This window comes from Exophiala oligosperma (genome assembly GCF_000835515.1).
Source record: "Exophiala oligosperma strain CBS 72588 unplaced genomic scaffold supercont1.3, whole genome shotgun sequence".
In the NCBI taxonomy this organism is placed as follows: domain Eukaryota; kingdom Fungi; phylum Ascomycota; class Eurotiomycetes; order Chaetothyriales; family Herpotrichiellaceae; genus Exophiala; species Exophiala oligosperma.
The window spans coordinates 3100674-3110530 of NW_015622820.1; the positions used below are offsets into that span (position 1 = coordinate 3100674).

At 53.3% G+C, this 9857-nt stretch overlaps 3 protein-coding genes across 3 annotated transcripts; 1 reads left to right on the forward strand and 2 right to left on the reverse strand.

Annotated features, from left to right (window-relative positions):
• Positions 1–970: 970 nt before the first annotated feature.
• PV06_03862 (uncharacterized protein) lies at positions 971–1444 on the reverse strand (the record flags this gene model as incomplete). Its single annotated transcript, XM_016404682.1, has 1 exon — positions 971–1444. The coding sequence occupies one exon, from the start codon at positions 1442–1444 to the stop codon at positions 971–973; it is 474 nt and encodes a 157-aa protein (XP_016265687.1).
• A 4656-nt stretch (positions 1445–6100) lies between these two features.
• PV06_03863 (uncharacterized protein) lies at positions 6101–6951 on the reverse strand (the record flags this gene model as incomplete). The annotated part of the gene is made up of 3 exons (XM_016404683.1): positions 6101–6288; positions 6370–6496; positions 6595–6951. The coding sequence occupies 3 exons, from the start codon at positions 6949–6951 to the stop codon at positions 6101–6103; spliced, it is 672 nt and encodes a 223-aa protein (XP_016265688.1).
• A 453-nt stretch (positions 6952–7404) lies between these two features.
• On the forward strand, positions 7405–9857 carry PV06_03864 (uncharacterized protein). The gene is made up of 2 exons (XM_016404684.1): positions 7405–7584; positions 7646–9857. Exons 1-2 carry the CDS (start codon positions 7501–7503, stop codon positions 9731–9733), a joined length of 2172 nt encoding a protein of 723 aa, XP_016265689.1. The 5' UTR covers positions 7405–7500; the 3' UTR covers positions 9734–9857.

Sequence of the window (9857 nt, forward strand, 5' to 3'; positions counted from 1 at the left end):
TTACGTCCCGATGCTCTTGTTTGCGCTCTTCCTACGAGATCCACGGCTCTCCGACCTTCAGATGCAGCCGGAAGCCAACGCCAGGGCCGCAGGAGGCGTCGAGAAGCCCCGGTGGCTTCACAACCACTGGTTCTTACCGTGGCGGCGACAGTAGAGTGGTTCGAAGATCAACGATTACCTAAAGTAAGTCGCAAGAGATCTAGACGGTTGCCAACAGAGTCAGCATCATCCGCATGTCGTCTGGCACTGATGTCGGTGGACCCGAAGTGGCCAGATGCAGTATCGGCCAATCAATATTGATCCCTTCCGAGGGGATAGAGTCTTTGGATATCGTAGGTACTATATACTCCTAGCTATTATGCGTATTGGTTTTTTTGTGATAACACTAAGACATATCTATATATCTATATATTTAAACAAATGTCTTCTTGAGCGAACTCTCTTTGTGCTCAGAGCCCATGTGGCCATCCCGGCAATCAGGAAGAGAACGTTATCCCCAGCGGTCGAGATTGCAATAACACCAGATTTATTCGATGAAGTACTAGCGGTAGCTTGTGAGGCGATTTAAGTCGTGGTAGCTGACAATGCCAATCCGGCCCCATGGTTAACCGTGGATAGGAAGTGATACTGTCTGCGTGAGCGTGGCGAGAGCTCTCGGAGCAGTTCGATTATTGCTTGTGCCGCCGACGCCTTCGCCTCCTGCTCCTCTCCAGCGGAAAATCCTGCAAGGTTTGCATCCTACATCGGCTAGGTTCAGCACGTAAAATAGTAACTAATAGTTATCAGGAAAAGAAATCGGCATTACTCCAGCGAGAAAAGCTGTCTATTGTTGCGGCGGTTGAAATAAGTACCGAACCAGGCTGGGTCCCAAAAAGTAACTGGCCCCATTATGACAGTTCAACTCGTCCAGGCTTCTAGCTCGTTGAGATGTTTTGGATAGTACTACCAATAGTCTTGCCACAGTTTCCCGTCATCCCGGTGTATGCAAGACCTCAGAGCTTGCGACTGACAGATTGCCAATGTTGGCAAGGGTATCAGGTCTCAGCCTGGGAACAATCCTGTTCCTTTTACCATATGAACACCATGCAAGCTTTCCAGCAACGAGCTGCATCACATCTTCCTCGGCCACCTCCTTTATCCCAGGAAGTTCGTTGTCCGTCTCATCATAAGCGCTTCCGTAAACATCACCGGCAAAAGCAGTTGCCTTCACGATGTTCATGATGACCAGCATGCTGAAGTCGCCAACGCTGAGTGCATCCGTGTTTCCTTTCATTATAGCACTTGTCGAAGCATTGCTGAAATCCCACTTGATGTCCGGTCTCACTCCTTTCGCCATGCTCAACACTTTGGTTTGCGCCAAGATGGCCTCGGAGATTCGCACGACCTTGTTTCTGGTAGCCTCGTAGTTCTGCAGGATTGCAGCAACCGGGTTCGCCGATTTCATCGATCGTCCCGACTCGCAAACGAATCCATGATGGTATCATACCATCGTTAAGGGCCGGACACCATTTTGTCACGGCCACGGTGAATGACACTGGGATAGGGATGACCTGAAGTTCCGTATGGTCGGAGCAGATGCCGAACCTCTAGCAATCTGTATATTTCTTAACATGGCTATATACAACATGAATTCGAAGTAAGGACTAGGGCTAGGAAAGGCGACAGTCCCCTCAAGCGAATTGCAATCCCTTCCATCCAGCAAGTTTGGAAGCCTCGCAGCGCCTCCGGTATTCGAGAGCGCTTCCGGCGTATCTGGCAACGCTCCGGGTTTGCTTTCCAGAGACATTGGTGTTGATACCCGTCATCCAGCTGTCTACCTCGTTGGACAGGGACCCTTTGCCGCACTCCACGACGTGTTCGGTCCATTGTTCCACCGCTTCAGGGGTCGGCTCGACATAGTTGTAATTGTTATCCTTGCAGTACTGCAGCAGATCGGACACGACTTGTGCGGCATGCTCTATGCTTCGAGTGGCATTTCCGAACGGCTGATGCGGCCCAAGGACCATGAACATGTTTGGCATGGCGGGCGCCGTGATGCCCAGGAAGGTCTGTGGCCTATGGTCTACCCACACGGCTCGCTGTCCTTTCTCTGTGTCGCTGCTGCCGAGGAGGGGTCGGCCGTCCTTAGCGCTCCATTCGATAGCACTGAACGCACCCGTGATGGCGTTGAATCCGGTGGCAAAGATCAAGACATCCAGGTCGTATTGCTTCCCATCGGAGGTCAAGATCCCTTGAGCGTTCACCGCTTCGATGGGGATTTCTCTAATATCGACCAGGTGGACATTGGGCCGGTTATACGATTCAAAGTAGCCACTTTCCAGAGGCACGCGTCGCGTACCGAACCCGTGGTTTTTGGGAATGAGCTTCTCCGCCACCGCGGGGTCGTGAACCCTTTCTCGGATCTTGTTGGCCATAAAATCCGAATAGAGCTTGTTGGCCGTCCGGTCGGTATACGTATCGCTAAATGCTCCTAACCATTTGGCAAACCCGGGCCGGGCGTACAGTGACTCCCAAAATGCGAGTCGCTCCTCTTCTGGGACATCGGCAGTCTTCCGCGGGTCGGCCTGATGGAGGAAACACATTGGCGTCGATGCGCAACGTTCAAAGATGCTTTCGTATTCGGCCTTGTATTTCTCCATTGTCTCGGGGGTGACTTCTGAGTTTCGTAGGGGAGCGGACCAGTTTGCTGTTCGCTGAAAGACATGAAGAGATTTGATGCTTGGTTCCTTTGCGATTTCGGTGATGGCCTGGATGGCCGTTGCGCCGGTCCCGATGACACCGATGCGTTTCCCAGCAAAGTCGCGGCTCAAGTCGAACTCCTTGGGCCAGTGAGATGTGTGGAACTTTTCGCCTTGAAAGGTGCCGATTCCGGGAATATTGGGCAGAGTCGGCGTCGATAGAAAACCGAGACAGCTGACGAAGAATGTCGTCTTGTATTCCCTGCCTGATTCGTCTATGAATTGCCAGGTATGATTGCTCTCGTCCCAGTAGGCTGAACGAATCCGGGTGTCGAATTGTATATCTTTCCGAAGGTCATTTCTCTCAGCCACGCGCTGGATATACTTGAGGGTTTCCGGCTGTGGAGAAAATTCTTCCTTCCAATGCCATTCCTGAAGGAGATCTTTATCCCATGAAAAGCCGTATGAGACGGACTCACAGTCGAAACGGGCGCCCGGATAGCGATTCCAATACCATGTGCCCCCAACGTCGCTGCCTGCTTCGAGAAGTTTGACCCGCCACGACGGAAATCGTTGGCGGATATGATAGAGGCTACAGAGTCCGGAGAGACCCGCGCCAATGATCAGGACGTCGTAGACTTGTTCTTGCGGAATGCCAACAGAGCCCATGGTCGCACGGTCACTTTTCAATGATTTGGGAAGGTTCGATAAATGTATAAATCGGTCGGTCTGGGGTGATAAAATCCCAGGGGTCTTATATGGTAGTCTTGAATGCACAGTAAGTGATCTGAAATGGCTTCGGCATTGTGACAAGTCTAGAGAGAAATCATGAGAGGTTGGTCCCTCGGCGTGAACAGTTAGGATCCCTTCCGCAGGACGGGCAGGCCACGGCGATCACGTGAAGCAAAGACTTGCCCTGTAAGTTGATCTATTACGGGTACGGAGTGCCTAGATAAACCCACTGATCAACCCGGGCGCTAGATTTCCCCACCCAAGCAGTGCAGATAAGCGGATCCATAACTGGAAAGTCTTGGAGATGGGCCGACTCGAGCACCAATGGTTTTCGCCGAGGGCGCAGATAGCTAGAGTCCACCCAGACGACAGCATACGAATAGACCTTGAACATGCCTCTGCTGAAGCAGGGCATTCTGCTTCTGGGGTATGCGCGTGCAAACGAAGCATATAGATGCCACGCTGCGCTCGCCTCCCGAGACGATGAATCTCCATCCTGACATTCCTCAAGGTCAGCACCCACCTCTGCCTTTGAAGTATTGCGGCCCCGAACCATGACTGGCGAACCTACAAGTCACCTCTCCGAGAAGGAGACCTCCACCAAGAACATGACCGACGCCGACCTGTCCAAGGTCTCAACCTTGGACAACGCCGAGCATTTCCAGCTGCTTGAGCATGCCGGCACCAAAAGAAACATCAAATCTCGCCATGCTCAGATGATAGCCATTGGCGGAACCATTGGCACCGGCCTTTTCGTGGGATCAGGTCAAGCACTTGCCATCGGAGGCCCCGGTCTCCTGTTTCTCTGCTACAGTCTGGTTTCGTTGCTGGTATTTGGCGTCATCACAGCCGTGGCCGAAGTTGCGGCATTCTTGCCCGTCTCTGGGGCCTCCATGGCTTACTTCTGCCAACGATTTGTCTCACCCTCGCTGGGGTTTGCCCTTGGGTGGCTCTACTTCTACTCGTTTGGCATCATCGTGGCCTACGAGATCACAGCGGCGGGCATTGTCATTGGCTACTGGCCCAACAATGTCCACATCGCCGTCTGGATCACCATAATGTTGATTGTCATTGTGGGCCTCAACTTGTGTCCCGTCGGAATCTACGCCGAGACCGAGTTCTGGTTTGCGGGAATCAAGGTGGTCATGATCACGGGTCTTTTGATCTTGTCCTTCGTCCTGATGCTCGGGGGAGGTCCCAACCATGACCGACTGGGTTTCCGCTATTGGAACGACCCGGGCGCCGTCAAGGCGTATATCATTGACGGTGCCGGTGGACGCTTCACCGCCTTCCTTTACGTCTGGGTCTTCTCGGGGTTCTCCTTCTACTTTGGCCCGGAATTGATCATCTTCTCCACGGGCGAAATGCGAAACCCTCGCAAGAACGTGCCGCAAGCGGCTCGTCGGTACTTTATCCGACTGGTCATCTTCTACGTCCTGGGTGCCTTGGGCATCGGAATCATCACCGACTCTGACTCGAAAGGGCTTGTTTCCGGCGCTGGCGACGCCAATGCCTCGCCATGGGTGATTGCGATTCGCAATGCCGGCATCCTCGTCTTGCCCTCGATCATCAACGTAGGTATTCTGACCAGTGCGTGGTCTTCGGGCAACTCTTACCTCTACATGTCGAGCCGCGCCTTGTACTCGCTGGCATTGGCGGGTGACGCCCCCAGGATCTTCACCCGATGCACGCGCTATGGATTGCCCATTTATGCCGTCTTGGCCAGCAGCTGCTTCTCTCTCTTGGCCTACCTCAACTGCGGTTCTTCGGCGGGGGTGGTCTTTAATTGGTTCATCAACCTGACCAATACGGCCGGCTTCACTTCCTGGCTCGTCTGCTGTGTAGTCTACATCCGCTTTCGAAAGGCTACTGAGGAACAGGGTCTGACGGTGCCCTACCGATCGGTATTCCAACCATACGCCGCGTGGGTTTGCATGTTTTTCTTTGCGTTCCTCCTCCTCATGAATGGCTTTACCGTCTTCTATCCCGGTCGGTTCACGCCTAGCGGTTTCTTGACTACGTATCTGGGGATCCCGATCTTCGTGCTGCTTTGGCTCGGACACAAATTCACTTGGGGTAGAAACGATCCCTGGATGTACCGCACCGCCCATGTGGATTTGACCACGAATCTGGCCGAAATCGAAGCGGATGCTGAGATGTGGACGAGGATGGAGGAGACCAAGGCCGAAGAAAACAATCGGCGCGGGGTTTGGAGAAGGATCACAGTGCTATGGTCCTAGAGCAGAGCGGCTTGTCGGAGGCATATCCTTTGATCATGAGAAGATTCGAGATCAAATGTGCTTGGTCGAAAAGATGAAACGGAGCTGCTCGCGAGTCAGAAGCCAGCTATTATCTTTGATCATGTGAGCAACGCTACTTAGCTAGCTAGCCTAAGGACTACTCCAGACCACAAGGGCAAGATCGTTGCTATGGGAATTCTTGCATCCTTTGAGAAACGTTGAGAGCTCTGCCTGACTGTGGGTCCGTGGAGGATTGTGGTTGCTGATGGACAAACCAGCCGATGTATGGGCGTTTCAGGGGCTTATTGAGATACAGTACATATCTTTAGGTCCAGGCTATGTCGAAAACAGTACCCCATGTGCTTCTGTACAGGTAGGTACTGTAGTCATGAAATACAGCATGTCTCCTGTCCCGTTGCTGCGCCTTCGATGTGATTTAAAAGCGTCTCATCAACACATCCAGCCCCCATCCACGTTATATACCGCGCCAGTCACGAAAGACGCCTCATCGCTCAACAAGAACGCAATCACGTTGGCCACTTCGACTGCCTCCGCCCTCCTTTTCTGTACCGTTTGTTGTAAACCACGCTTCACATCCTCGGGATCTTCGCCGGCAGACATGGGAGTATTGACGGAACCTGTGAATGCATGGTTAGTCGGGCTTGAACCCTACGTTAGTAGTCTCAAGAAGGAAACTTAGAACTTGCCTGGTGCAACACAATTAACCCTGATGCTGGGGTTTTCTTTCGCTGCTGCTCTTGAAAGCCCGATCACAGCCGCTTTGCTGGCACAGTATGGCGCAACGCCGGGTGAGCCCATTTGGCCAAAAGTACTGGCCGCAGAGACCTGTTCGTCAAAAGAGTCAGCACATCTTCCAAATACAAGCATGACGGCAGACTGTAGATTGTGTAGCTCGAGAATCTACCAAGGAGCTGGAGACTGACAATGCTGCCGCCAGCTTTCAGCATCTCCCGAATCTCAGCTCTCATGCAGAAAAAGACGCCACGCGTATTTACGGCGAAGTTGAAATCCCACGTCTCGTCCATTTCTTCGGCGACCGGTTTGGCTGCTGTGATGATGCCAGCCATGTTCACGGCGCCATCGAGTTTGCCCAGTTTTTGCACGGTGGACGTGATCCAATGGTTAACGGAACGGCTCTCGCAGACGTCAACCACGGTGTAGATATGCTTCTCGCTGTTCGTCAACGATTCGGCGGCCGCTTTCACGGCAACCCCGTTGATGTCGGCGAGAGAAATGATCGCTCCTCGTGATGCCAGCAGCTTGGCGGTCGCCAGGCCCATGCCAGAGGCGGCGCCGGTGATGGCAATCTATGGAGGTGAGTAATGCTGCATGGGCTGCCTATCACGGTCGCTAATGGGTGAGAGACGCACCACTTTGCCCTCAAACGATGACATTCTCTACGCTTACACAGTACACCGAATGCAGTATACAGTAGAGATTACCTGTCCGTGAGGATTCTAAAATTCCTATGGGAGCTTCGTGGGACGACCGACAACCATACTCAGTAGTCTAAGCGGATGATATGCCCCTTGCCACCATCTCGACTCCCGCGCCGCCCCCAGCGCCGTTATCCGAAGCCTCCGCCAAAGAGGAAAGCAAGGCCTATTACCCGTCGTCAGGGCCCTTGTCATGTGGCCCAGACGCCCGTCAAGACAGGAAAGTCAACCCGAAGTGGCTTAGAAAACCCTCCTTCGAGACTCTTAATTGTGTGACTTTCCTAATTCCACTCGCCACTCACCTCAATTATGATGAATTGATTGTCTGTGTTGGACGTGGCTACGAGATCAGTTACTCAATACTGTTTAGTATGCCCTTCTCCGCGTACCGTCATGTCGATCCAACTAGCCAAGCCCCAGGCCTCGAATTCGGGGTCAGGCGGTTCGAGAAATCGATCATTTGATGGATGCGCCACTGTATGCACCCACCCCGTTTCAAGGCCTGCTGGGGCAGCTTCACTGATTCTTTGGGGCATAGTGTCGCAGTCGACATGTCAAGTGCGATGAACGTCGTCCTGCCTGTTCCATGTGCGAGTATTTCGGCTTAGATTGTGCTGGGTATGAGAAGGGCGTCTTTTTCGATGGTGAACCTGCCACCGATGCGACGGGCGAAGGAATCGCTCGCTTTCGCCGGCCTTTGCTGACTGAGGATGAACGCAAGCGTATGAGTGCGTGGCTTGTGTCAAGCGTGCCTCACCAATCGGTTTTGTGTGTCCTTTCTCAGATTGACGACGAGTGTGAGGAGTCGGCCGCTGAGCAACAGGTTCAAATCCAGTGCGGTCCGTTTGGCGCCTTCAAATTGACTCTGCTTCCGTGGATTCATTCTGACGAGAAAGCTACGACCGAAGAACTCCTCGATCTGAGTTCTCCGACGGAAGAGTTGGTGCGGCTCAATGACGAGCGTCTCGTATCGACTGAGGCATCCCTGTCGCCGTGGACCCAAGATCTGGTCCAGGCCATTTTCAGTCAATCCGAGCAGATCTCGGTCCCAGCGTCTCCGGACTTTTGGAATACGACCTTGGACTCAAGCTGCATCCCGGAGATCTTCGACGAGCAGGTCCTCATGTCGGGAACTCAGGAGGTGTTCAGCACCCCATTGTCATCGACGACCTACCACTTTTCAACTTTCATGCCAGGGGCTGCGGCTCAGCTCAATCAGTCGATGATCATCCCTTCCGTTTCGTCCGTCATCAGCCCCAATGACAGCATTCCACAGGACGTGGTGACCCTGCTTAAACACTACACCACCACCGTCATCACTTTGCTCACGCCGCTCCGCCACACCAAAACACCCTGGCACATTCTCTTCATTCCTCACATCCGATATTGCCTGGCGGCTCTGACCCTCGGCGAGCAGTTGGACCACGCCAGCCTGACCGCCTTCTATGGAACCTTGGCCATCAGCGCCTTCAGCCTAGGTGGGGTCTCTCAGTCTCAGTCCTGGCGCGACAAGGGCAAGACTTTTCAACAAAGCGCGCGAGAGCACGCCCGCCTGATGCTGGGAACGGCATATTCCGTTCCCAAACCCGCCAAATACAAGTCTATCTTGATGGCGCTTCTCGCAATGGTCCAGCTGTCCATGTTCGTCGGCACTCGCGATCAAACCGACTGCTACCTGTTGGAGGCGGAAAAATTTATCCGGCTCAAAGGCCTCAACCGCAAAAAATCCCGCAAGGTTCGACTGCTTCATCATTGTTACGTCTTTGAGCGACTATTTCACGAAAGCATCTTCATCTGTGGAGCTAACTCCACACAACGTCGACATGTGCGCAAAGCCATCGAGTCCAGTGGGCTGGCGGTCCACAGCCGAGACAGTCTCTCCTTCCGGCTCCCAACGTGGACGAACTTGGACGAGGAGTGGTCCACATTGAAAAGCCAGGAAGCCGGCGAAAATGACCTGCATCTGGAACGGCCTGGGGAGTTCCCGCCGACCCTCTACCCCGAAATATTCGCCTTTCCGGAGCCGTGGCTCCTGTTGCTGTCACTCACTATTCGTCTGGGCAAGGAGAAAGATTATGCTGAGGCTGAGGGCGTGACGGATGCGCTCAGCTTAAAGGTCTTTGCCAGTCGCGCTAAAGCTGTGGAACGACGCATCCATCATCTACAAGTCCAGCGGTTCACCGACACGGCGTATCCTTCCAGCAGCTTACAGTCACCACGGGATCGGGACGTGCTGAACAATATGCTCGATGCCGTCCAGCAAGCGTTGATCATTTACTTCCACCGACGCATCCACGATCTAGACGCCTCGTTGTTGCAACAGAAGGTGGTCGGCGTGCGGGATTGTCTGCTGCGCTGCGAATTTGCGGATCCCACCGTGGTACACGGCTCCGCAGGGTTTCTCTGGCCGGCCTTCATCGCAGCATGTGAGGCCGAGGACCCCGAGGTGCAAGTCTCCTTCTCTCATTGGTTCAAGACCTCGGCGCAGCGAAGTGGTCTGTCTTGCTTTACCAAAACTCTCCAAAGTATTGAGCAGATTTGGCAGGAGAAGCAGACTTCGAGCGGATCGAGCATCACTTGGCTGGATATTATGAAGGGAAATATTTTGACAGACTACCACCTTTGAAAGATGGCGGTGGACAGACCTGTTTTGACTCTATTGCGTAGAAATGGTGGATGAAATGTATGATTGTATGATTGTATATATAAATATGCCAGAAGGCCCAAGTCAATTTCGAGTGACAGACACG

Coding starts and splice junctions, on each gene's coding strand:
- PV06_03864 (XM_016404684.1), top strand. CDS start 7,501: ATGTCGATCCAACTAGCCAAGCCCCAGGCCTCGAATTCGGGGTCAGGC. Junction 7,585..7,645: donor CATTTGATGGATGCGCCACT/GTATGCACCCAC, acceptor TTTGGGGCATAG/TGTCGCAGTCGACATGTCAA.